This window comes from Sphaerodactylus townsendi, linkage group LG11, assembly GCF_021028975.2.
Source record: "Sphaerodactylus townsendi isolate TG3544 linkage group LG11, MPM_Stown_v2.3, whole genome shotgun sequence".
NCBI classification, from domain to species: Eukaryota; Metazoa; Chordata; class Lepidosauria; order Squamata; family Sphaerodactylidae; genus Sphaerodactylus; species Sphaerodactylus townsendi.
The window spans coordinates 60239068-60266409 of record NC_059435.1 but is presented as its reverse complement, the minus strand read 5'-3'; the positions used below and the strand labels follow the sequence as shown (position 1 = coordinate 60266409).

Genomic DNA, 27342 nt, shown 5'->3' with positions numbered 1-27342 from the left:
TTCTATTTCTGTCTCTGAAATGGGAATATAGCACCTCTGCATGTTTTTTTAATCGCGGTGAGGAAAGTGTGGCACTGCTGGATTCGCGCTGGAATGATAAAAGGAGTGGAAACCAAGCGACTGCTCTATTCACGTGGAGTTTGGGTGTGGCTTGTGAACTGGGCAGCTGGACTGGAGCAACAAGAGTCCTGATCCAGGACAAGGGATACCGTTAGGTTCCTCAGTTTGACCAGGTGGAGCAGTATTTGGCCTTTGCCCAGGCAGCCACCCACACAGATTTTCCTTTTTAATGCCAGGAGTAGAGATTTGCCAGAACATGAATAATCCCAACAGGAGAGAATGCTCAGAGAATTACAGAAGGCACTTCATGCAACAGAACACAGTCTCAAATGTGCACAGAGACCTGTTGCATTAGTGTGTCCAAGCTTCGGGGGCTCCTCCAGATAGGTGCTATGGGACTATACCAGTTCCCATCATACACTGCCAGCATCAAGGGGATGATGGGGACTGTACTCAGTCCCCTCTGAAGGCCCCGAATGCTTAACAATCCAGCATTTTGGAGGACATATATATATGGGCAATGGGGCAGTTGTAATCTATAGTCCATCTCCCTCAGAATGTGTGATAACATCAACAGGATACATTCCTGGCCACAAATGCCACAGCACATTCCTTTCGACAGAAGCTCTAGCTACTATTAATCTTAGTTTATATTCTGCTCTCTCAGCGGACCCGCACTAGATTTGACCTGGCTGTACATTCATATTGGTAATAGGGGAATTAAATTTGGGATGAGGTAATTTTTGTGAACGTGGGAATTGTATTTTCCAGTGTAGCGGTTAAGAGCGATGGACTCTGACCTGGAGAACCGGGTTTGATTTCCCACTCCTCCGCATGAGTGGTGGACTCTTATCTGGTGAATTGGATTTGTTTCTTTGCTCCTCCACATGAAGCCCGCTGGGTGACATTGGGCTAGTCACAGTTCTCTCAGAACTCTCTCAGTTCCACCTACCTCGCAGGGTGTCTGTTCTGGGGAGAGGAAAGGAAGAAGTTTCTAAGCCTCTTTGAGACTCCTTAAAGGGGAAAAATGTGGGTTATACATCCGACTCTTCAGTTATTTCAAATGTAAGATAGACAGGCCAAGTCATCATGCAACTCTGGCACTGGGAAATTTTGAAGAAATACCAAAACAGCCATATTTCTTTCTATTATTTATTTATTTAGAAGAGTTGGTTCTGGTCTTTCTCTGTTGCTCATGATGATTTTCACCATCCAATACAATAAAACAATCAGTGAATGAAAGTGAAACCTACTAAAATAACAAAAAGATTACATTAAAACAAAACAGGTTACTTCTAAAACAGTGGTTCTGAACCTTCCTAATGCCTAATGTTCCTCATATTGTGGTGACCCCCAACACTAACATTTATCCATTTTACAGATGGCAAACACTGATGCAGAGAGTCTTAGGTGACCCCTGTGAAAGGGTTGTTCGACTCCCAAAGGGGTTGCAACCCACAGGTCGAGAACCACTGTTCTAAAATAACATGCGAGAACAACACCCTTCTAAATTAAATCTTCAATCTATATATTAAAAGCTCTGATCAGATGGCAAGCAGCAACCAATGGAACTGTCTGTGGGCAGGTGGGGTCAAATGTACAGAGGTGGGGATCCATATCATGTGGGGATCCAGATCATGAGGATATTTAAAAGACTGTATCGAAACCCTGAAATAAAACATACAACAGAATTGAGGAGAGTGGCTTGCTGTGAATGCCTCTCCTCCCTTGCTGCCATTAAAGAGGCATCATCTAGGTTGTATTGGGCTATTTTAAACCTTTGCCTGGGCACTTCACCAAATTCCAAGTCTGGCTATCTTTGGGAACACACTCTTGTCATGGGTTGTGGCTTTTTTTAGGCGTGGCCAAGATTTAGTAATTCAGAAGTGGATTCGGCAACACGGGTTTCCAAGCATTGAGTGACTGAAGCAAGAGCCATGCAGAGCACTGGCTAAAAACAGTGTCTGATGTCATGCCACAGAAACTGTAATTTCTTGGACATGTTTATAAAGAACAATGTGATAAAATTTTCAGAAATTTCCAGATTGGTGAGGGAAGAAGACGATTTAAAACAATAATGGATCCAATGATTTTATATTATGGACAGACTTTCTTTTCAATTAAAAGGTTTACCGATCGAGCAATATCAGCAAATATGGCAGCCTTGGACGGACTATGTTTCCAAAGTGTACAAAATACCCATCCAGCCAATAAGTAATTAATCATATTTTTCATTTTTCTGATCATATTGTTCCTGTTTTGTGGTTGATTGCATGGTTTTTATATATTCTTCTATCAGAGTAAGAGATAGAAAATATTAATGAAGACTATTTGTTGAAAAGGTCGAAGGAGGAAATAAGGGACAAAGTAAAATTATTATGTGTTTTAGTAAGGATTAAATAAGACATATTATTTCGATATGTAACTGATAGACTCAATTATAGAGGGGAAGTCAGAGAGAGGGAAGGGAAGGGGAGAAGGGGAATTAGAGGGTAGGGGGTTTTAATGATTACAAGAGTAGACAAATCTATATATTAGATATTAAAGTTTTTATGTACTATATGGAGTAGTGGACTTAACTGCTTTCATTTATGAACCATTATTTTTTTCCAAATCTGTAAAATGTGACATGTCTACTTTTGTCTTGTTTGAAATGCAATAAAAAATTTTTTAAAAAATAAAACAATAATGAGACCATGGATCAATGAATGAACCAAGCAGTACTTCAATTTGAAAAACCAGGTGGCTTAACCAAAAGAAGCTGGCATAAGATATCACATACTTCTCCATGACTCCACACTTACATTTAACCATCATTAATCTGGAACAGCTTATGTACTGAGGCGTAGCTGGGCCAGAGTGTGCCCGGTGCACACTCTGTGTTTTCTGCCCCCCCCCCCCCCCCCGTGAAACACCACCTGCCCCTACCTCATTTAGTGCAGGCTGGAGGGAAGCGACCTCAGTTCCCTTTGGGCTGAAAAGCAGCCTAGTGAGGGTGTTTTCCCATGAGACCCTGGGTTCACAAGGTTCACAAGTCTCCCTGGGAAGTGTAGTTCCCACTGACTCAGCCTGAAGGAATCAGGCTGCTTCTCCAGCCTGCAGGTGTGTGTGTGAAGGCAGGCCATGATTTTTCCGGGCTTCCCAAGCATCACCCCCCCCAAAGTGCAACGCCCAGTCTGCTTGCTTACACCCGATCCCCTGGTAGCTCTGCCTCTGCTTATGTAGCAATCTTTGTAAGGAGACCCAGAAACCATTACCCCTGCTTTAGGGTCAATGGACTGTAATGGCAAGCAATGGCAGGAGCATCACAGTTGCAAAGTTGTGCCACAATTTACACACATTTGAGGACATGTAAAGTTCCTAAGGGCATGCAAGTGTGTGAATGCAGCCAACTGTCTCCGTAAACAGGAAAGATTTTAGAAGACATTTTTTATATGTACATAAATATTTGCATAGTTTCTGACAAATATGTGAAAAGCACTGGATGCCACCACCCCATGTCCTACAAACATATGGAATGTATGGTCAATCATCCCCCCCAGTGTTTTGTGAAAGGTTCCAATATGGAAATAATGAACTGCTCTGGACCGTCCTAGATCAAGAACACCAAGTTCAATTGCCTGCTCAGCTCAGGATGGGCTAAGGAAAACAAGAGTGCACTTACCTGTTGTTAACTGAGTGGTCTTCTATGAAGGCACACCTGGGCCTGAGCATGCATAGTCACATGTGGGGCTTCACAGAGCCATGAAGATGAACATCACTGTTTCTCAGACTAATGGAGCACTCTGGCTTGTTGAGATGCCAGGCTACAATGAGCGAGCAACACAGCTGTACATGTCTGTCCTGGAGTTCCTTTACAGAAGAAAGGGCCATCGATTTAGAAACATTGCATTGAGTGTTTGTCAATTTGGCAATGCTCCCTGCAATGGGACTTTTCAGCAGAAGCTGGTATTTAGAAAGAACTTGCTGATTTTTTTCATTGAAGGAAATGCCAAATCAGAGCACACACACTTTTTTATTATATCTTTATTTCCTTTCAAACGCTCTGCAACCTGTTATCTTTCACTAGCAGCTGTTTAGAGAAACAACGCAAAATCAGGTCTTACCTGTCTTGCATCCATACTCTGCTGTTTGTCAGACTTATTTCCCCTGAAAGTGTTTTGCTACTTGCAGTTTAAAAAAACCCATAGTTCTAAAATGGCATTTAAGATATGTAACCTGCCCTTTCCGCTTGCGATGCTTCAAAGAACCCTTCGCATATTCAGCTGGCTTTCGCACTGGGCCTCGCATAAGTCTGTCACGGCAAACAGATGTCTAATCTTTCACTGGGATGTAATTTATGCACCTTTCACACCAAAAGCATTACAATGTTCAGTTCTAAGAAATTTCTCTCTGGTGATATTAAATGACGCAACAAGCTGAAGCAAAGAACTTCTTTGGACCCAGTCCTTGCCTTTATTTTGCCCTAGGGCAGGGGTAGGGAACCTGCGGCTCTCCAGATGTTCAGGAACTACAATTCCCATCAGCCCCTACCAGCATGGCCAATTGGGGCTGATGGGAATTGTAGTTCCTGAACATCTGGAGAGCCGCAGGTTCCCTACCCCTGCCCTAGGGGAAGCAGCTCGCAAGGATAATTTTTAGAAGAAAAAGGCCAGTAGGAAAAGGAGACTGAAGCCCACCCCCCATGCTGGGCTCCTACTTGGGGTTACGCTCCCACAGCTGTATTTGACAAAAGAGAAAGAGAAATTGAGAGACGGACTGGACGTGAGTGAACCTCATGCAAAGTCGGGCCTTCCTATCACACTGAATTGAATCAACCTTTCGGCCAACTTAATACTGTGGTTCTCGGTTTAGAAAGGGTTTACCCCTAAGTTTACTGTATTTTTCAGAAGCCACCCCATAGCTAATTGTACTTTTTTGCAGAGTCATCTACAAAGTAACTGTGCAACATAAATCACACAGGAGTCTCACACCAGGCAACAGTGAGTCGGTTTCAAATGTATTTTTCATGCTTTGTTTTTTTTACCCAGGCGGCATATTGCCTGGCGGGGAAATGGCCTTTTCACGCACATTGCAGAGGCAACACCAAACCTCCCCATTAAGAAGAAGAGTTTGAATTTATATCACATCTTTCTCTCCTGGGCTGACAACATATCTACAAGAGATTTGCCACCCCCTTTGCAGTCCTGACTCAGTCTGAGAACCAACGACAATGCAGTAGGTAAACCTTCCTTTGCTGTTTAAACAACAAGAAGAAAAGCAAGAAAGCTCGATCATTGGTTCATTTCTCTTTACCAGCTTAGTCAGACTGGTCTATGGAAGTCCTGAGCAGGTGCCAAGAAAAGGTAACGGAAAGCAAATAAACTGAAGTTCAACCTGGACAAGAGTGATGTGTTTTTGAAAAATTGTCCAGAAACTGCATTTGGTCCCAACTCTTATGGCTATGGTATGGGGGACTGGACACAGAGACCATACTACCTCTATGCTGGAAGTTCTACAATGTTTCTAGACACAGTTCAAAGCACCAGATCTTACATTTGAGCTTTAGGGCCAGGTATCTTGAAGGACCCCCTAATCCTGTACTGCCCATCTCTTCAGTTAAGATGTGCCACCCGTTATGTCCAGCTCTCTGTGCCCTGACTTCAGAGGTGAGGCAGGCAGCAACCAGAGGCAGGATATTTTCATTGGTGGTGCTGCATATTTTAGAATTCGGCACCTCCTTTGAGGGCTTACAACGCAGGGTCATGTAGTCCCCAGGCCAAAACATTCATTTTTTTTACCCAGGCTTTAAAGTAAGGGTCTTAAAAATCCTTTTTAGCACTTTTATAATCTGCTTCTGGACTGTTTTATGGATATTTTTAGGATGCTTAATGTTTGTTCTAAGTTTTGTTCATGACTTTTTAATATATTAATATACCACATCTTGTTTTATAGTGGTTTTGGTAAGCTGCTTTTAGTGGGACCTCTATAGAGGCAGTGTAACATTTATCAATGTTTTGTTTTATCATCATTTTGGCTGGCTTGTGCCAGCTTTCTACCCATTACGTTTTTCTTTGCCCAGGATTTTGAATGAAATGTTTCATCTTTTCTTTACCCAGGATTTTGAATGAAATGTTTCATCTTTTTATGCTGGTTCATTTCTACCCTGGGGACCAGGATGTGATTTTATTGAATCCATTTTTTCTTTTTGATCCATTTTGAGCAACTTGCGGAAAAAGACTGCTTATATATTTTCTAAATAAATAACAAAGGCTACCATCCTGAAGGCACTTACTCAAAGTACTGTGGAATTGTAAATAACTCTGGATTCCGGAGGCAAGATTAGCAACATTTAGTCCAGTTTAGTTTCTGTGAATTACAGCTCACTTCAACAGAAACATGAGGTGGACATTCATTTGCCAGATTTGGCTGCTCCCTTCGAGCATCTGATGTAGTGATCTCTGCTTTGTGAAAGTTTATGATGGAATGAATCTGAATAGTTTTCAAAGTGCCACAGAACTTCTGTTTTATGTTCCTACTGCAGGTTAACACATTTAATCAGCTGCAAATAACTATTTATTTGATAATAAAACTCTTATCAGTCCAGCCCCTCCCCTATTTTCCATAATTATCCAGGTATTGAGTCTTGGTAGAAACTGAATCGTCAGAGTTCCACTTCAGTGCATTTGATTTTACTTAAATAACACATGCAGGATAAGCACCATGGGTTTTATTCAGATTAATTATATATATTGATGTAGCAAAAAGGCACTATTTGCAGAAGTCACAATCGAACAGGTGCTAAAGCAAATGTATCTGGCTAAATACCATAAGAACATAAGAACTAGCCTGCTGGATCAGACCAGAGTCCATCTAGTCCAGCACTCTGCTACTCGAAGTGGCCCACCAGGTGCCTTTGGGAGCTCACGTGCAGGATGTGAAAGCAATGGCCTTCTGCTGCTGCTGCTGCTCCTGAGCACCTGGTCTGATAAGGCATTTGCAATCTGAGATCAAGGAGGATCAAGATTGGTAGCCATAGATCGACTTCTCCTCTATAAATCTGTCCAAGCCCTTTTTAAAGCTAAGTTTTAACATACAGCTATAAGCAAATTGTGGAATACATCTGAGACACACAGAACTTAATCTGCACTTTAAGTTTCACTTTGGATTCGTACAAAATGAACACACATATTCTATAGTTGCAAGATAGTCCAACGGCCATACACACAATCCAGATGAAGGGCATTTAAATCTCACAAAAATCAGTGGCCATTACATGTCATTACAAATTTTACTTCTACTGATTTCAATTTGTTTTAACATTTAGATTTACTTGAAGCTCCTAAGCATTAGTGAGCTAGTGTAGCATATTGCTTAGAGTGGCCAAATAGAAATATGGAAACTTTGTTCGTATCACTAATCAGTCATAAATCTTACTGGATGTCTTACAGCCAGAACCAGTCCCTGCCTTTTACCCTTTATCTGCAACAGACTGTGAAATCCCAGCAGGTGAAAGTACGAAGGTAAATGTAGGCAATATGTTGCAACCAACTTTACAGCGCTGAAGTTAAGAAATAAGAACATAAGAACATAAGAACTAGCCTGCTGGATCAGACCAGAGTCCATCTAGTCCAGCATTCTGCTACTCGCAGTGGCCCACCAGGTGCCTTTGGGAGCTCACATGCAGGATGTGAAAGCAATAGCCTTCTGCTGCTGCTGCTCCTGAGCACCTGGTCTGCTAAGACATTTGCAATCTGAGATCAAGGAGGATCAAGATTGGTAGCCATAGATTGACTTCTCCTCCATAAATCTGTCCAAGCCCTTTTTAAAGCTATCCAGGTTAGTGGCCATCACCACCTCCTGTGGCATATTCCAAACACCAATCACACGTTGCGTGAAGAAGCGTTTCCTTTTATTAGTCCTAATTCTTCCCCCCAGCATTTTCAATGAATGCCCCCTGGTTCTAAGGCTCACAAAAACTATAACCCTGTAGAATGGAAAGAAGGAAACATAAGAAGTGGTGACTCAGTTATATAGAATCTACTTTGCAAGCAGAATATTCCAGGTTCAAACCCAACCATCTGCAGCTCAAAGAATCATGTCATGGGTGATGTCAAAGACCTCAACCTGAGATACCGGAGACCCTTTTCCAGTAAGAGTAGACACCACTGACCTTAATAGACAAATGATCTCATTCGGTATAAGGTGACTTCATAAGTTCATGAATGTCTTATACCGCGGTGAGCTCCTTGTGGGAATAGTGGGATTAAAATGTAATATTGTTGTTCATAACTCTTCAAATTCTTATATTTACTTTGTATTTCCAAAGCAATTTCTTCATACAACTATGGCAAAATGTCCTTAAATTATGGGGCCATAATCTAATAAATGGAGACCCAATGGAAGAGACTCTAAGATGCTCAGTCAACATGGGAAATACAACAAAGTTTTAAAAGGTACACATTTACTTTTGTACTGAGGAAGCCTTAAGCCAGTGATTCTCAACTTTCCTAATGCCGCGACCCTTTAATAGTTTCTCATATTATGGTGACTCCCAACCCTAACGTTTATCCATTTTACAGATGGGAGAACTTACTGATGCAGAGAGTCTTAGGGTTAGGCTAATTACTGTGAAAATTCGTTGACCCCCCCAAAGGGGTCCCGACCCCCAGGTTAAGAACCACTGCCTTAAACTACTGATGTTATGATTGCAGTGTGTGTAAAGCCAGTTCATCGTTATTCTGTTTAAATACTAATCCCCAGTTTATCTCTAAATAAAAGTGCTTAGCTTTTCACTTCAGTTAAGTATCTTAGTTAAGTAGCCACTTATTCATATCACAAGGGGCGCACATATAATGTGTAATCATCAAAAGAAATTCTGTTATAAAGGAATAGCATGCTTTGTGTGTTTAATGGTAGGTAAAATGGTGTGAAATGAGATAGAATACAGTGGACATGACATTTATGTCAAAATGCTTTGAGTGGACAGATATAGTTGAACTATGCCACAAGGAAATATACTGGAACATTTTGCAGGTGTGATGGATAACCATTTTTAGGACGCTGTAGACCTCTTGTTTTTGTACACCAGAGAGATAATTCCCTTTCCAAAATCCAACAGCAACTGCATAATGACGCTAAAACAAGAAAGCAAATGAACAGAACTGCTTTTTTGTGGTATCTCAGCAAGATTTTATCTAGTTATTCTTATAAATCTAAATTCATCCTAGCAGATGTGTGGTTGCTACTTTAGCTGTTGACCTTGTAACACTCACTAAACCACTACATTAATCCACCGTCTGCATGCAACATATGCTTGGTTCTAACAGATTTGTCTCCCCACAAACCTGAACTGGGTAAGCCAGAGGCTATGCTTCAAGAGACTTGGAAGTACTGTAAAGATCTAGCTCCACTTGTAGAACATGCTCTTTTTATGCCCTACCGTGGCTTCTAGTCAAATCCGTTTTTGCAGGTTTTCCTACGGTCTCAAGTTATCTCAAGAAAACGTGAACAAGATGCCAGAAGCATGTTCAGTACTGCTGTTGTTGTTGTGAATGAATATACCTTTGGGGTGTATCTGTTCAAAGTATTTATTTGGTGATTGACAGTTGCTGCAGCAACATCTGCTGTGATCCAGTTTTCCATGAGACAAGAAGAGGCTGGTGATGGAAAGGGCTGTCATGTTGCAGCCAACTTACGTCAACCTCATAGGTGGTTACCCTTCGCTTGCCTCTGTGTGGCAATCCTGGACTCCCTTGGTAGCTTCCCAACCAAGGACAACCCTGCTTAGCTTCTGAGAGCTGACCATACTGGGCTAAGATGGCCAACCAAGTCAGGACTCCAGTTATGGAAAGAACCCTCCTGTGTCTCTACACAGCTTCAGTCTTTCTCCACAGAAGCAGTTCCCTTATATTATAACTCAATAATGACAGTAAATCAGGCTTGTTGACGCTTTTTATTGTGAGATGGGGAGTCTGGTAGAAAACTAGAAAATGACCAGGATGTAACAAGGAACTTAAAAAAAATTAAGTTTCAGATTTGTAACTCACATACATGAATACAGGAACAAATTGGCACAGAAATGTTAAACATTGTTCCCAACACTGTTTAGAAGATTATTCTAGCTTGGCTTACTAAGGAAATGAGTGTTTTATGGTTAGACTAGTCTCTTAATAAAACTGCAGAGCATCATGCTATTATTCAGACAGTGAATTTTAAAATTTAAGAGCTTTATATTAAAAACTGGGAAAAGGTAAAATGAACTGATTGCAATTGTAAAATTGATACATTCCCATTTTAATTCTTCTCTTCTACAGTCCAAGGCAAGTATAAATGTTAACGTAACACTGTTAAATCAAATCTCAATGCAAGAGAACCAATTGCATCTCTACTTTAAATCTTATCAACTTTCCAAATTTTCATACTAAAATATATTATTGTATTAATACAAACTACAGTATTATACACTACACTGTGTAATAAATAAAGAAATATAAAAATAAGACACATAAATATAAAAGTTTTCTAAAACTAAAAAGGTACATATGTCAGTAAGAAGGGTATTAATACTGCCAGGTTTGAAAACATACAGTACAAAATGTTGCACAGAGCTATAAACTAAAAGAAATAAAATAATACTGATAGGTTAAAATCAGCTAACATTGTCAATACATGGGGTCCAGAATAACTAACATTTGGAAACGTTTATGAGCCCAATAACTTATCATGTATGTGTCTGAAAATTATTGAAATCAAAAAAAGTAGACGAGAAATTTCCCTTCCTAATTACTGTAGAGAAATCCCCCCAAGTAATTAACAAATACTGAAGAATTACATTATGAAATGTACCAGTGCTTTTACTTATCCGATGGCTGAGTTTCCCGTTTCCCCGCCCCCCCATGATTTAGTTTACAGAAGTTTAATACAAATCAACAAATGCTAGTTATTGTAGGCCACACATTGGAGAAAGGCCGGTCAGAGCCTTTAAAATACTGAGAAATGGCACTTACAGCACAAAAGGTCTTGCATAAGGCCAAAGGAGATACAAAGCTTCATGTCAAATCCTTCATATTGTTTTTTTTTAAACTACATATTCCAGACACTATTACAAACACTGATTGTGACAACTTGGCTGTCCTTATCAGTATTAACACTGTTAGTCCCTGCAATCAGAACTCCACCACAAATCTTTTCAAACTACTTTTTTTTTTTCAACCACATGAGTAAGAAACTTCAGTTCTTCTATTAGCTGCTTCCTTAAGGCTAACCATACACTTTAAATGAGAACATGTTCTACTAACAACATCTAAATGTCATAAACTGCTACCTTCTCTAAGCTGAATTTACAAAGGTAGTCAAGCACTGTTTGGAACTGCATCATACCTTTCTGCTTGAGGGAATTCTGTAGTGCAGAAGTTCTCACATTTTAAAAAAAAATATAAGAAAAAATACTGAAGCGGAATTAGCAGAATTGTTTTCACTGATCATTTCTTTTAAAAAAAGAACATAAATCTCTCCCAATTGTACAGTTGAAAAAAAAACCCAACACAAATTAACCAACAAAAAGAATGAAAAAAAATTAATACTGATAAAAACGAACTGACGTCCAACATATACCAAATAAAACATGTTTCCTACAACATGTTAAACCTTTGCTTTCAGAGCCACCATATCTCTTCCAGTCTGTTTCATGTCAAACTTGTTCCTTAACTTTGAAAACTGTGTGAAAAATTACTACGTTTGAGGTTCAGGCACACCTGGATATATATATATTTATATTTTCTGTGTTTTTAGTTTCATTTTTCATACACAGTAGTGAACAGGAATCACAGTGCACAGGCTACTGTGGTTCCATGAAAAGCATGTAGAGCATAGAGCAACTTTTACTACCAGTTGAGATTTCTTTTTTCTTTTGTTATACAAAACCCCATATCAGTTTGTTAAGCTTTATTTGTCTCGTCATCTGACACCTGCTCTTCTTTCAATATAACTTCTTGTTTCATGCGGCTTTCTTTGCTTCCAACTTCTTCGCCTTTCCTGCTACTTTCAGTTTTGCCTTCCTCCTCCTCCTCCTCCTCTTCTTCCTCCTCCTCTTCCCGTAATTCTCCACCTTCTTTTTCTTCTTGCAGCTCCTCTGGCTCTTTATCTTCCTCTTCCTCCTCTTCTTTCTCACTGTCTTCCTCCTCCTCCCTTCCAATAATCTCTAACGTTAGAGTCGAGTGGTGAGGGAGAGGCCCGCCCTAAGTATGGTCATTGCCGAAATTGCTCCTCTTTGCCGCCCTCTTCCTGTTCCGTGCCATCCCGCTCTTCCGCTTCCCTTTTGCAATACGAGTAACGGTGGTTCATGTGCTGGGAGTAAGACCCCGAATGCGAAAAACGCTTGCCACATTTGTCACATTGGTAGGGCTTTTCTCCCGAGTGCAGCCGCATGTGTTCGATCAGATGATGTTTGTGTTTAAATGCCTTTTTGCAGATGCCGCACTCGTGAGGTCTTTTACCTGAAAAAGAAAACAGCGCAACTTCAGAACTTTAGCAGCCATGGAAAGCTGAATGTCTACAGCTGGGCTTAAACAGAGCATATCCGTGGATGGAATAATTTCCACCTGTGGCACATGGCTTCCGTTCCTCCCCACTCCTGCAGCAGCTCAAAATGCCCCTCTGAACCGCTGCTAGAATTTCAGAAGGCATTGTGGACTGCAGCGGGAAGAAGCGAGAACTATGCCCTGTGGGCGAATATTGCTCCCTCTGAGGAAATGCTTTATTGGATCCAAGCTCATGTTTGCACTAGTTGGACTGACATGGGTTCACTGAATTTACATGCAGAAGTCCTGAGGGGTTCACAAAGGAAGCCCTGCGGCACAATCCTGTCATTTCTTAACCTGTGTTGCTGCCTTGTTGTGTTTTTTTAAACAACAAGGGCAGATTGTTTCACCAGAGACTGAACAAACATAAACAGTCTAATATCCATTTAGACTGAACAGGTCACTATTATAGAAGAGAGCGCTTTGTAAGCAGTTTCTCTCTGTTGTTGCTTCTCACAGTGGTCAAAGTGAGAGCTAATGGGAGCTCTGCCTGCTAGATTTGCAGAACAAGGGATCCTCGCTGGTTTAGGCTTTGTAAAAGGTTCCGGCTAAGAGACCCATAGCAGCACTGAATCATATGACAACTCATACTTGCGTATTGGGAATGCCTGTTTGTGCTAATGATTGGGACATTTCTTTCTTTTTTTGGGCAATATTCTGTATATGAAAGGACCTATTCATGTACTTTTATGTATGTTGGGCTCAGAAAATTGACCCAGTACTGGAGACTGGACTACATGGTGAGATGATGCTCCACACCACATATGCACAATGTCTGCCACAGAAACAAAGACTAGGAGGAACAAATATTTCAAAGAGGAGGGAAAATTAAAGGCATCAACTGAGCACTGAAACTAAGTGTGAAAACATGAAACTATTGCCCAAGACCCAAAATGGCAGTGAGTGATTGATAATGTATGATTCTATTATTCCCTTCAGTGAAACCCCTAGATGTTGGCGAAACGGCAGGAGAAAATGCTACTGGAACACGGCCATACAGCCCAGAAACCTCACAACCCCCCGGTGATTCCAGTTGTGAAAGCCTTCGACAACACCTGTTCAGTTAAGCAATGACTCAGATGGACCAACTATTGTATGAATGGGGTGCTGTGTGGTTTCCGGGCTGTATGGCCGTGTTCTAGCAGCATTCTCTCCTGACGTTTCGCCTGCATCTGTGGCTGGCATCTTTAGAGGATCTGAAGATCCTCTGAAGATGCCAGTCACAGATGCAGGCGAAACGTCAGGAGAGAATGCTGCTAGAACATGGCCATACAGCCCGGAAACCACACAGCACCCCAGTGATTCCGGCCGTGAAAGCCTTCGAAAATACATTGTATGAATCCCAAGGAAAGATCACTTGTTGAAACTAATTCTAGAACAGGGGTCTGCAACCTGCGGCTCTCCAGATGTTCATGGACTACAAACCCCATCAGCCCCTGTCAACATGGCCAATTGGCTGCAGACCCCTGTTCTAGAACGAATAAATAAGGCTGATTAATCATAAATGCCGTGGCTAAATTAATCATGTGGGCAGCCAGGTTTGGTCTTCATGTACCTGTTCCGCTGAAGGACAAGAGATGGAATATTCATAACAGAAGGCGACAGGAGCTTCTCTGCCTTACTGTACTTGTTCTGGTATTTTAAATTCCCAGCTTCACTTTTTGTCTAAATGAGGAAGATACATGAAAAACAAATATGGCTGCTCTCTTCTAGTTCAGCCGTGACATTTATCATAGTTAAAATCAATGAATTAAACATACATATCTGTAACTCGATAAACATTTACGTCTTCCTGATGTGAAAATAACGTACGTGTGCTGCTTGACGGGCACTCACATCTGCATAATCTTGCGGCGAATGGTTCCTTTTGATGTGAATGGGGTATGCACATCCCCATCTGTGGCCAACAGTTGTGACAAATTTTTAGTTGCCTATAAATATAGGTCAGGGCCAAAGCAATACACTTCAGTTACTTATTTTGTTGCTCACATACCTGTGTGTTCGTATTTGTGTCTTAAGAGTGAGCTACTCTTCTGGAATATTTTATCACACAAATCACAAGCATACATTCCATTTTCTGTCTTTCTCATCTTCTTTTTCGGTGGTGTGGAATCAGAATCATTCTGATCTTCCACGTTTGATACCCCTTCTGAGCTAGTGTCTTGTCTTTCATCCTAAGAAATTAAAGAATGGTTAAAATGCAGCAAACACAACTGGGGAATTTGAACCGGTCACTGGCTAAGGCACCCACTATTTATGTAGCGATGTCTCGCTTTATGACCCTGCCATTCTAACTTTGCTAATAACTGGAACATCAGAAATATCTGCAACTCATAACAGCAACAGCAACTTAGGGCAGTGATGGTGAACCTAAGACATGTATGTCAAAGATGACATGCTACATATTGGGTGACACGATAGCATTCACTAACACCCAAAAATGATTCTCCCTGTTTAAATTTGAGCCATTTTTGTAATTATAATACATAGCACCAGACATTATTCAATTGTATTTTAAAAAATAATTGAATATGTAAAGAGCTGTTTCTCTTTTGTGTGGGTGTGTATGTATAACACAACAGCAAAGTCAAGTTAGATATTTTCCCAAATTTTAACATGCTGAGGCCAATAGGTTTGCCATTCCTGACTTAGGGGGTAAAACATGCCATTAAGTTAGACAAGAAAAGATATTCTAAAAGAAGAACCAGAAGAGATATTTCACAGGAAAACAAAGTATAGACTAAAAAGCTTTAACAAGACAGTTTGGGTCATGTAGCCATTAAGATCTTTTCATAGGTTTTTAGTAGTAAATGATTCATTATTTCACTACTTTGGCAAAAGAGAATATCAGAAAACAATAACTCAATTTTCCCAAGGCTCCGAAGTATTATAATTTTTGAGCATGTTTAAAAATGGCTTACCTTCTCTTTCATAGGCCTGCATGTATTTCTAACATATTTCTACTAAAGGCTAGTACATTTCACTAATAATATGATGAGCCATTGATAAACTTTTTTGTAGTAAAACCAGATTACTTAGATTCAGATCAGCAGTACAATAAGGTGATACAGAGAATATGAGAATACATTTGAGTGGGTGAAAGGAAATGAGTTATTTTCACATGAAGAGTCTGACCTTGAATCGATAATGAAATAAAGTCTAGGCACAATTGACACACTTCTACCCCCAGACATGGCAGGCAGAGGATCCACGTATGCGAAAGGGCCCTAGGTGTAGGATATCCGCCCACAGGCTACAGTGGGGTGGACGTGGCAATGCCACTCTCTTTTCCTGCCAGGTAGTTATCCTGCAGCTGGGATTGACAATTCTGCTCTGGTTATTCCTGTTTTAGTTGCCTGAATGATCCTTGATGGCAGCTGTCGCTTCCAGTGAGGCTCTGGCTATGCACTAGAGAGAAGCCTTTGCAGGCAGTTGTGTTGGCTAAGCCCTTTCTAGAAGGTCCCTTCATCAAGGGGTCGGAAACTAGGTCGCATTCCATCTGTTCTTTTGAGGATGCTCTTTTCGGTGCTGTTTTCCTCAAGCTTTACTCCCCATTTGCTCTTTGTTGATGAGGTCATCATGTCAGGCATCAAATGGTGACAGCATCGATGCCTACACGTGAAATCTCACAGGCCAGCTAAATGGATTAGATGGTCCTGCAGCCAGATGAGGGGAAAGACAGCAGAGGGCAAAGCAGGAGGAAGAAAATGGCACCCAGAAGGATTGACAGCAGGCAGGGGAGGGAAATGGCACCAAACCAACTGTTAATCAATGTGAACATTTGATAGATCAGTCTTGTTTTTGCTAATTTGTTCAGTTAGGGTTTATTACTTATAAGGGAAGTTTTGAAAGTAGAGCATATCTCACACAACCATAAACACCATCTCATACATGCCTGTCCTTTCCTTTAGTACTTTTGAGGAAAGCCCCCAAAGTGCAACAAAACCAGACAAGAAGAGTTTGGATTTATACCCCACCTTTCTCTAAGATGGCTTACAAGCTCCTTTCCCTTCCTCTCCCCACAACAGACACCTTGTGAGGTAGGTGGGGCTGAGAGAGTTCTGAGAGAGCTATGACTAGCCCAAGGTCACCCAGCAGGAATGGAGGAGTGCAGAAACACATGTGGTTCCCCAGAGAAGCCTCTGCCACTCAGGTGGAGTGGGGAATCAAACCCGGTTCTCCAGATTAGAATCCACTACACCACACTGGCTCTCATAGTTATGAAAGCTCCAAAGAACACAGGTAATGCACAGGAATCCATCAATCTAGACAAGTGAAACACTAGTCTCAACGTCTTGCTGTAATCTATGTATAGTCATGAGATTAGGTCACACAGAATATGGTAGCAGATTGAGTGACATGCCCACCCCTTGTTTATACTCAGTCTGAAGTATCTGTATATGAAAAAGAGGTTACAATACTTTTAATCATCCATGCACTGATGTTCAAAAGAATCTTATATTAGCAACAACGGAATACACCACATTTTCCCACTTCAGAGAAGTCTTAAATTTAACACCTGCCTCGTCACCTAACATCTTTGCATACGAATACATATTAGCCTTAGATACCTGACTTCCATTGGGCTGGACCTGCTGTTTTGGTGTTTCTGGAACAGTAGAGTTGACCACGGTGGAATAAGTATAAGCTACCTGTGGTATAAGAATGGTTTGCTTATTGGCAGCAAGAGCTCTTAAGCATGGAACACTGTTCTGGTCAGCAATGGCAACAATTGTAGGTAACTGGGCAGTAACTGTAGGTATAGCAATATTAATGGGATTGGCACTTGGTGGGATTACATTTACAACTGGTTCAGAGTCTGTAACACTGCTGTCCTTGTGTGGTTCTTTTTTTGCACAAGTCAAGTTCAAAGGTTCTTCTTGGACAGAATAAACACTGTTCTGGTAAACACTAGTTATGGTAGATCGTTCCAAGGACTCTCCATGTTGCTTTGGTAGTGAAAGATCAAGAGGTTCTATTTGTGGCTCTTCCTGGGCACCCTCATTAGGGTAGGCATAACCCTGTGAATTTCTAGACGAAGAGAGGTTAAGAGGTGATGGGGATGGTGGGTTACTCTGCGAATCGTTCTGAGCAGGTCCTGCTGACGCAGCCTGTGGTTTATCTGCGGTGGGGGGGCTCGGAGAATCCGGTATGACGTCCTGCTGTTCATTTGCAGCTGTAAGTCCCACGGGGTCTTCATTATCGACCAAATTTTTTAATTTGTCAGGCTCAGGGGAAGCTGGTTCAGATGAGGGCACAGAAATTTGACCAGCTTGCATTTTTTCAAACCACTTTTTAACAACATCCAATGGCAAATTTACTGAATCGGCGATTTTGGAGAGCTCTCCTGAGCTTGGCTGTGCATTTAATGCATAATAGGCTTTTAAGAGGGATAAAAGATTCTTTAAAGGAGGTTGACCGGGAGACAGGTTTGCCTCTGCAGCTTCTGATGAACCAGAGGATTCAGACTTTTCTGCTTCTGTGCCGCTGGGCTGAAGTGGCTGACTGACATTTTTCACATCATAGTGCTTTGATTCTTGAAGTGCATTAAGATCTCCTGGACAGTCATCACGAAGAAGGCAAGTGCTATCATTGGTCTCTCCTTCAAAGCTGTTTTCTTTCTCTGACTTCACTCTAAGATCTTCGGGTAACTTTTCAGTTTTGCAGCTATTTGCTGGCACAGAGTTTTCTTTTTTCAGGTTCTGGGGAACCACCTGAAGTTGGCTGGGTTGCTCCAGACTGTAGTTGATGATAATTTTGGTTGTCCCATCTTGATCAACCAAAGGAAGACTAATAGCTGAAATGAGGGAATGTCCAGCTTGTTGAATGGATGCAGTATTGATTGTTTCTTGTTCTTTGGATGTAAGACTGGCGTGACTGTTCTCCAATACCTGCCTTATAACATTGCCGTCCACTGCGACTTTGAGTACATTTTGAATGTCACTTAAATTGATACTTATTGGAGACACCAGACCGACGGTTGGCAAAACAACAGCTTGCACCACACCCTGAGGAGAACTGGTTGCCTGTAATTGGCTACCAGCACTAAAAACCCCATTTTGCAAAGGGGCTGAACAGTTGATTCCTGAAGCAACCACTATGGGCTTAAACTCAAAATCCACAGGTTCAGTTTTAATTTGGTTTACGGGGAGTTGTTCTTGTAAGGGCTTGTTTTCTATCTTTTGCCGTACTTGTGGTCTTGCTGGGCTACCCGGCGATGCAGAAAGGGACGGGGAAGAGCACTGAGATGTCTTGATCCCTGATCGTGCTCGGCCATTCACAGGCACCAAACCGATACATTTCTTACTGCTTATGTGGGAACTGTAGGAGCCAGAATGGGAGAAACGTTTCTTGCAGTTTGGGCACTCATATGGCTTCTCTCCTAGGTCAAGGAAAAGGTATAGCATTATAATGCAATCCATATAAATCAAAAATACCATCTATGGCCACTAAGTTTTTCAAGTGTGAAACGTTCGGATTCTGTGATATGCATTCCATTACATGCAAGAAGAAGAGTTGGGGTTTATACTCTGCTTTTCTCTAACTTTAAGGAGTCTCAAAGCAGCTTACAATCGCCTTCCCTTCCTCTCCCCACAATAAACACCTTGTGAGGTAGGTGCAGCTGAGAGTGTTCTGAGAGAACTGGAACTAGCCCAAGGTCACCCAGCAGGCTTCATGTGGAGGAGTGGGGAAATAAACCTGGTTCTCCAGATTAGAATCCACCACTCTTAACTACTGCACACACTGGGCTCCTGTTTTGGGAGGGCTTCAGGTAATGAGTTCCCAGACAGTGGTGTGATTCAGCCGCTTCGCATTGGTTTGGTAGAACCAGTAGCTATTTTTTTTGCCTAGTTCAGCAAACCTGATGTAATCCCACCACTGGTGGGGGGGAGGGGGGCACCACAGTGGCAGGCCGGCTCCTGGACTGGCCTGCCACCACAGCGCTTGCTTGAGCTCCATCCCGGCCCTTCAGCTGGAGAAGCCAGGTGTGGCCAGGCCGAGGGACAGTCTACGGCAGACTCCCCAGTTGCCTCTTGGCCAGGCCCCGTCAGGCTGCTCTGGCTGAAGGGATGGCCGAGAGATGGCCCGTGGCCCGGACCCGCCAGGCCAGGCCCACCGTGCTGCCCGAGACTGCGATTTTTAGAATCCCACCACTGTTTCCAGGGTTCCCCCTCTATCCTCTGCCCACCACCAGACCATCTGCTCATGCACCCCTTCCTGCCCGCTTGCTTGCCTTGTGTGTTCTTCCACTGTCTACTCACAAGCCTTTCCCCTGTTCGTGCTCAGTGCTGCCTGAAGCCCCTTTTCCAGTGCTACTGAGCAATGCTTGCAGCAGAGAGCATGAATAGCGGAGCACTAGTAAGGGAGTGTGCAGGGGGCATCAGAAACAGTGTGCCCTGCCAGAGGCTCCAGGCATCGGAGGCTGCCCTACCTCAGTGTATGCTGATGCAGGCCCTGCCATTATATCATCTGCCAGTGTGCCCTGCCATTATATCATCCTTGCATGCAATTCTACAATACAGGCCTCTGCAAAAAAACCAGTTTTTTTTTAAAAAAACAACCACAGGTCAAAGCAAGGGTACCAGTATAAAATGCCAAAATATGATAGAAATTTTTAAATTATAATGAAAAAAAGCAGTACTTTTCAGAAGCAACATTACATCGTTGATAAAAGAAATACTACACTTTCACCCCTCCAGTCGAGACAATATGACAACCAGGTCACTACAGAACTTCTTAGATTATGCATTAAAATGATCTATATGGAATTCCCTTGCTGCTTCTAATCATTGTCAGATAAAACATAATTTATAAATTAAGACATTTATTTATTTATTTATTTATTTTTGGGTTTTTTTATACCGCCCTACCCCCGAAGGGCTCTGGGCGGTGAACAACAGTTTAAAACATACAATCAAGTCGATTTAAAATAGATACAGCGTTTAAACATATAAAACATATAAAACAGCGTCAGCAACATGATTTATATGATTTACAGTACAGGATTATTGGCAGATACAGTTTTCAAACTACAAATAGTAGAAAAAAGTAAACAATATTCTGCACTAGCAAGTAAGAGGTGGAGTATTTACCACTGTGGATGCGTAAGTGTTCCTTTAAGTGATGTTTATATTTGAAAGCTTTTCCACATTCAGTGCACTTAAATTTTCTGTTACCACTTGATTGAGTCACATGTCTCTGTAAGAGGGAACATACAGACCATCAGAAAAAAGAAAACAGGCCTAATGAAGCACGAATAAACACATAAATCTCTTATTTGCAACAGAAGCTGGAAAATTCAAAGTCTTATAGAGTTAAAAGAAACATTAGATGATTGAAGAAACTGTTTGTGAACAATAAGCTAGTAACAAAAACAGGTGAACAGACAAGTTAGAAGCCACAAAAATCATTTTGCCCCCTATCAAAATCTCAGGTAAAGGTAGTATTGCCATTTTAGATGCCTAAGGAAGTCAGGAGAAGCATTCTATTATTTCTCTTTGTAAAAGACATCCAAAGGATCTGGGATAGAAGACACAGAAACATTGAAAGCCTATTTAAATTTTAATCATTTGACTTGATTTTTCCATTTACATGCTTCCAGCTCTTACTGTTGGCCTTGAATTCCTTTATGTAACGACATCACAGGACTGTTCTAGGGAAGATGGTCCAGCAACAAACATACTCAATCATAAGTTATTCTCCAAAAAAATACACAATCATATTTTTTAAAAAGTAGAGCCTGAAAATATGTAACTTGCAACTAATAATGAGCATTAATAAGATGTAATGAAGCCACAACTTGTATTAAAAATTGTCACCTCCTTTTTAAATGTCTGCAGCAGGATTTAACCTTTAGGATGTATACTTATTTCCAATAAAGTTTAATATAAATTACAGGATCTTGATCAAAAGGTTCCCTTTCATGAACAAAAGAACCTTCTTCTAGAGCAGGGGTGGCCAACCTATGGCGTTCCAGATGCTTATGGACTACAATTCCCATCAGCTTCTGCCAGCATGGCCAATTGGGAATTGTAGTCCATGAACATGCTCCATTAGTAGAACAGTACCTTTGGAACCAACTCAAGATATTTACAGGAAATGCTCTAAATAAAATAAAGTCATGCTTTTACCATCCTAAGGAATTATGTTTTGCTTCAACACTTTATTAAACACAGACCTAATTGGATTTAGCAAAGTTCATGGTTACGTAAGAGTTTAGATTCCAGAAATTCTTGCTCATCTTGAGAAACCTTCTGAAAAAGAAGTGCAGTCCATATGAGTCAATGAATTTAGTTTAGAGGCTTCCTAGTGTGCTTTTCCCGGTTCCATACATGGCTGGCCTGTGAATTATATGGATTTTTTTCAAGTGACAGAAATTGCAAGATGCCCGTCTCTTTTTTCATGCAGAAACATTCTGCACCTCTAGAAGTCTGTTCCCCTGAAATTATGACAGTGATGGAATACTACATAAGTAAGCCTGCCCAACTCTGATCTTATACTGAGTTTCAGAGTCAATCCAAGTGCCTCCAAAGCTCAGTGCAGTATCACAAACCAGTAGACCAGGGGTCCCCAAACTTTTAAAACAGGGGGCCAGTTCACTGTCCCTCAGACTGTTGGAGGGCCGGACTAAAAAAAACTATGAACAAATTCCTATGCACAAATGATTGTAAAATGTTTGATTTCACCTTTCAGCCTTTCTGTCATGGTCTATTTTTAGAACAGTGACCAAAGTATGTCAAGTACAGAGTGGGTTCCAAATATTGTTGGGGAGGCTGTGGAATACCTTCCCCTGTAAAAAAAAGCAGAACTTTCCCAATGAAGCATTCCATCTAAACCAGGATCAGGTATCTTCCTGGGTTCTTTCCTCCCTAGCAGCAAGCGAGTGAGGCGGAACAGAAAGCCTGAGAGCAACACATGGAGTAGCCGAGAGGGAAGGGCGGAGCAGGCGTTGCCACATGTAAGGTTTCCAACTCTGGGTCAGAAAATTCATGGAGATTTGGGGGTGCCATCATGTAACTGCAATCAACAGCCGTTGGGGCCGGTTCCTCCTCTCCCTCGAGCCCCCACTGCACATGAATGGAGCCATCGCCGCCATGCCTGGCGGGCCGGATAAATGCCTTCAGGGGGCCACATTTGGCCCCTGGGCCGTAGTTTGGGGACCCCTGCAGTAGACTATGTGCCTATGAAAATGATCTGGAAATTACAAATGACAAATTCTGATCCATGAAAACAGAGTTCTGTCTGGTCCTTTCCACACAGCAGAAATAAAATGCCATGCAGACTTTTTAAAAAAGATCCATTTTGGCTTTTTTAGTTCGTACGCAGCCCACCAAAAACAGCCAGCCAACACAGATCTTTTCTCCCGCTTGCTGCATGGAGCTCGTCAAATTTCACAGTTGCACCCCCCCCCCTTTTGTGTGCTGCTGCAGAGATTTGCTGTGCCTCTGGTGAAGGTTCCCCACAGACAGAAGCGTAGAGGGTCAAAATGGCGCCCAGGATAAAATGGTGCCCTCCTCCTCCCCCCCCCCCGCCCAATTACCTTAGTTTAAAAGCAGTCTGGTGGGAACTACACTTCCCAGGAGACCTTGCGAGCCCCGAATCCTGCAGGGAAGGGGGAGGGGTTGGGACAATTTTCTGCCTCCACCAGCACATGACCGGTGCACAACGCACCCCTCCCCCTTATAGCTACGCCTCTGCCCATGGAGGTTTTCTCCGCTTGCAGGTCATCTGCGCACAATTTCCATGTAAAAAGTATATGAATAAAGTTTGTTTTGCCAATGATCCCACACACTTGTTGTTTTTCCTTTTTTTTGTTTTCAGGGGGATGTTTGCGAAACTGCGATGACTCAGATATGCACATAATGCAGCTTCTCTAATCGTTATGTTGTAGCTTTGCAGACATCCCCCTGAAAACAAAAAAAGAGGAAAAACGACACGTGTGTGGGGTTGCTAACCAAAGCAAACTTTATTCATATACTTTTTACATGGAAATCGTGCAAGTGGAGGAAACCTCTGAGGGGAACCTTCAAAGAATCTCTGCTAAAGCACAAAATTGTGGGCACAATTGGTAAAAATCAAAGAAGTTTACTGTTCCCTTCTGGGAACCTCCACTGCAATCCTGCTCTTTTTGTAAAGAAGCCCCCCCCCCCCCCCCCCCCCCCCGAACCATTCCCTTATATTACAGTTTGGCCACCTTTATAAAAATGTCCACCTGAACAATTCTGCTGCAAAATGTTGGTTTGGGGTGGAGGCAGCCTCCAATTCAGCCAGTGTTTAATTGGAAGTTGCCCCTACCCCAAACCAGCCAGAGTCCCTGCACTTGAACATCCTGCTGAACTGGATCGTGATTCAAAGCTTTCTGAACACCTGTCAGCATTGCACTGAACTCTGCCTGTGAGAGAAGGAGGGGGCTGAGGAGCAAAGGGAGCATGTGAGCATGAGAACAAGCCACATTTGTGCCCACAAAGCTTCGGTTCCTCCTGGCATCGGAATCCAAGGCTATCAAAATGATTTCATGCGAGTGGAATATGGAAGCATGACCTGCACTGCTGCTCACATGGTATTACTTTCAGCCAGCGATTAAAGCCCAGGAATGTCCAGCACTTCCCCAGTGTGAGCATAAAAAATGCATTTGTTAAAAAAAAACAACCCTCCAAAGATAAAGTGACCTCATGTTTTGGAGATGCAATATTAGAATGTAAACAATCACTACTGTTGTTACAATTCAGTTACAAATCCTAAGAGCACTGAGAATGTACAGGAACAGACAACCAGAATGGCTTAAATGCTGCAATCTCGGAATCTCTAGTTTTGTCTGAGGATGGCAAACACCTGTGCATGAAGAGCCTCCGGGTATCAGAGAACTGTTTTACATCTCCAGATAGCTACACTGTTTGTTTACATTGCCTGTATGCGGAAGGCAACTTCTCATGGGATCTGCACGAGCACCTGCGGAATATGCCGGGGTTGCAACTGAGATCGTAGGTCTGCAGAACTCACATTGGGGGCCTGAGAATCAGAGGCTCTATATGGGTGAACATACATAAGAGAAGCTTCTCCCTGTCCACCCTCTCCATACCATGCATTATTTTATAGACCTTTATGAGGTCTCTCCTTCCCCACCTTTTCTCTAAGCTAAACAGCCTTAAGGGTTTTAACTGCTCCCCATAGGGGAGTGGCTCCAGCCCCCAATCATTTTGCCTGCTCTTTTCTGCACCTTTTCAAGCTCTGCTGTGCCCCCTTTTTAGGTGTGGTAACCAGAACTGTACATAGTGTTCTTTTTGTACTCTCATCATAGATTTGTATAAGGGCAGTATGATTTTAATGCCCATTCCTCCAGTTTGGAGAAATGAAGAAGAAGAGTTTGGATTTATAGCCCCCTTCCTCTCTTCTAAAGAGACTCCAAGGGGTTTACAAATGCCTTTCCCTTCCTCTCCCCACAACAGACACCTTGTGAGGTAGATGGGGCCAAGAGAGTTCTGAGTGAGCCCAAGGTCACCCAGCAAGCTTCATGTGTAGGAGCAGGGAAACAAATTCAGTTCACCAGATAAGAGTCTGCCACTCAGATGGAAGAGTGGGGAATCAAACCCGGTTGTGAAGTTTGCTTAGCAAACTTTTTGCTGTGGGGTTTTGTCAAAAGCCTTTTGGAAATCCAAATGCACCACGTCCACAGGCTCGTTCCCGTCCACATGCCTATTGAGAATTTGAAAAAAATTCTAAAAGGTTAATGAGACAGGACCGAGCTTTGCAGAAGCCATGCTGATTTTAGCTCAGCGGGGCTTGCCCTTCTATGTGATTGACAATTCTATCTGTAATAATGCTGCCCATCAGTTTATCTGGAACAGACGTTAAGCTAACTGACCTGTAATGTCCCCTGAAATCTTTTTTTAAAATAAATGAGTGTTACATTAGCGGCCATTCTCCAGTCCTCTTGGTACACAGGTTGATCTTAGGGACATGTTACATATCATCTTTAGAAGTTCAGCAATTTCCCTTTTGAGTTCTTGAAGGACTCTACTTTCCTCTTCTGCTGCTATTTCCATTTGCTCAAAACCAATGGCTTTCAACAAACCTTTGCACAAACTTATGTTTTAGAGGAAGAGGAAGCGTGGTTCATGGCAGAAACTGTCTGGCAAGAGCAGAATTGTTGTGAGGGCTGGTGTATCACAACGGTTAGAGTTAGAGTTTGGCCAGGTCCTGTGAATCCTGGGTGCAAATCCCTGTAGTGCCATGGAAACCACTGGGCGGCCTTGGGCTCATCACAGTCTCTTAGCCTATCATTGCAAGGTTGTTGTGAGGGTTAAGTGGAAGAGAGGAGAATACTGCGAAAAGCAACTTAGCAGAATTGCTCAATTGGTAGGAACTGGTCATAATAGCAAAAAAGTCTCAGTAAATTTACTATTCTTGGAATGCAACATCCTTTAAAAAGGGTTTCTTGGGATCTTTTGGTCAGACTAACTGAACTAGAAAAACATTCTGTAAAAAAATTCTAAAGGCAATGAAGACAGATCCAGAAGTAGCTTGGGAACAGTGACCACATTTATCAGATAAAACATAGCAAAAGAAATAACATTGCAAGTTTACTAAGCCATTGGTCTTCATGAAAATAAAACAATGTTCTAACCTATTTCAAATTTTTAAAAAAACAACCAAAAAACTAGCTACCAAACAAGAATTATGATTACTTGGAGCTATTTTCCAGTGAACCAACAGGAACAAATGACTCTTCCTTTGGGGTGCTGTGTGGTTTCCGGGCTGTATGGAAACCACACAGCACCCCAGTGATTTCGGCTGTGAAAGCCTTCGACATTGGCTCTTCCTTTATTTATCTTGTCCAGGATGTTACTGAAAATGTCCATATGGGCAAAAGTGTGTCACTGCCCTCCAAATAAAGCTGCAGGGAAAAAAATTCAACACACTTGCAACTGGAAAAAAATGATTTATTATTTTACTGGATTACTAATTGTATTTTTACCCCACCTTCAGCCAATATTGGTTTACAAAGAACTATTGGCTGTGAAGCCAATATAGTCCGGCATAGACAACTCATGGGCTCATTCCGCACATGCAGAATAATGCACTTTTAAACTGCTTTCAGTGCTCTTTGAAGCTGTGCGGAATGGCAAAATCCACTTGCAAACAGTTGTGAAAGTGGTTTGAAAACGCATTATTTTGAGTGTGCGGAAGGGGCCTTAGTCTCATGGTGGTTTCAGAAACCAGGGCTTTTTGCAGATATCCAACTAGTTACCACAGAGCCACAACTTTCATGGATCAGTGTCCCCTGTATCTTATATATATATACATACTAAATAGAAACGAGACAGGCCTCTTGTTATCCCTACCATTCTATGGCCTTTTGGCTTAACTACCATGGATCTGGTGAAGTCAATAAAAGTTGATGTCACAGTGAACTTGTTGATATATGTCACAGTGAACTTGATGTACCACAGGAGCAATATATAGGCTACCTCCATTGACTTGACTAAAAGCCTAGGAGTTATTCTGGATTCAGCATCACTGTGGGAGAAACAAGTGAATTCAGCACCTGAAAAGTCTTCTTCCATTTTCCTTTTATCTAGAGTGTCCCTTTTATCTTCCATATATTTGCACACTAAATAGAAACATGACAGGCCTATTGTTGTTCCTTTGGCTTCCATGTAATTTACAATACCCTGGATTTACAAAAACCATGTAATTTACAATACCATGGATTTGATGAGGT

The 27342-nt window shown here is 41.9% G+C and overlaps 1 protein-coding gene across 1 annotated transcript in view; it reads right to left on the bottom strand.

Moving 5' to 3' along the window:
• Window positions 1–9980: 9980 nt before the first annotated feature.
• Window positions 9981–27342, bottom strand: part of ZEB1 (zinc finger E-box binding homeobox 1) — an 85287-nt gene continuing 67925 nt past the window's right edge. The window contains exons 6-9 of the mRNA XM_048511908.1: window positions 20714–20819; window positions 17192–19002; window positions 14614–14794; window positions 9981–12536 (exon numbers count right to left, since the gene is read on the bottom strand). Of these exons, the coding sequence (XP_048367865.1) occupies window positions 12289–12536; window positions 14614–14794; window positions 17192–19002; window positions 20714–20819 (2346 nt within the window). The 3' untranslated portion in view covers window positions 9981–12288. The remainder of the gene's footprint in view (window positions 12537–14613; window positions 14795–17191; window positions 19003–20713; window positions 20820–27342) is intronic.